Source organism: Sitodiplosis mosellana, unplaced genomic scaffold (genome assembly GCF_009176505.1).
Source record: "Sitodiplosis mosellana isolate CC-2019 unplaced genomic scaffold, AAFC_SMos_1.0 Smas_scaffold_38, whole genome shotgun sequence".
Taxonomy (NCBI): domain Eukaryota; kingdom Metazoa; phylum Arthropoda; class Insecta; order Diptera; family Cecidomyiidae; genus Sitodiplosis; species Sitodiplosis mosellana.
The window spans coordinates 625,746-626,701 of NW_022595280.1; the positions used below are offsets into that span (position 1 = coordinate 625,746).

The 956-nt window shown below is 32.6% G+C and overlaps 1 protein-coding gene across 1 annotated transcript in view; it reads right to left on the reverse strand.

The window, feature by feature from the left end:
- Positions 1-799: 799 nt before the first annotated feature.
- Positions 800-956, reverse strand: part of LOC129569669 (uncharacterized) — a 3,665-nt gene continuing 3,508 nt past the window's right edge. The window contains exon 7 of the mRNA XM_055448768.1: positions 800-803. Within this exon, the coding sequence (XP_055304743.1) occupies positions 800-803 (4 nt within the window). The remainder of the gene's footprint in view (positions 804-956) is intronic.

The following is a 956-nucleotide window of genomic DNA, read 5'->3' on the forward strand; positions in this document are numbered from 1 at the left end:
CACATTGAGTGAAATGCCGCTTCTTTATGTTGAATAGCACAATTTGAGTCACAGGTTATTACCCTTTGTGTGCTCGTCGGTTTGTGATGCATGTGCACTATGTTGTTATCTTTTATCAGTTGCACGAAAACCATGAAGACCGCGGAGGCTAGACGGTACTACAACATACTCTACTTTAACGCCAACAGAATCATCAGAAAACATACTCGCCTTTTCAAAAATATAAATCGAAGAAAAAACATACTCCACTCTCAATCTCACCCATAGTTATGATCAATATATTCGTGAAGTTTTGAAAAAGCAGTTTTTTATCACTATTTATGATGGTGGTGACAAAATGTCATCAAACACAGTCAGAAGGTTATTGTTATTGATTTTTTTGTCTGCTTCATGATCGTATTTTATTATTAAATTGACAGATTAGAATAGAGTGTTCCAACAGGTTCATTATTGATCATCAAAACATTCTCTTTTTTGGTCTTCTAACAATGTGACATTTCTTCCAGAATTTGTTTCGTCTTAATGCCAAAGAAGTTTATTTAACCGATAACATTTCAAATTTACTTAAATGTCATGTACAAACAACTCTGTATCTTTGATAAAAAAGATAAGATAATCCAACCTGTTTATCGGAGGATTTTTTCGACTATACTATGTCTCATATCGATGTTTTTGCGGTGTGAACTTTATTTATATTGATAGTCGAATGATGGATGACGCATTTGACAAGCTTGAAAAATTGATAGAAAACAAAATGTAAAAAGATCGACAACGTATGTGGCAATGGGTAAAGAAGGTTTTATCTTAAAATGGAAGTGGAAGTCCAAATAGAATTAATTTATCGTTCGTGATTTCGCACCAGTTTGCTAAAAGGTTTTTTTTTCTTAAAAACATCTATTAACATTTCGGAATCGTTTGTTTTTTCTTTCGATGACTGTCATTTCACTTTCATTTGT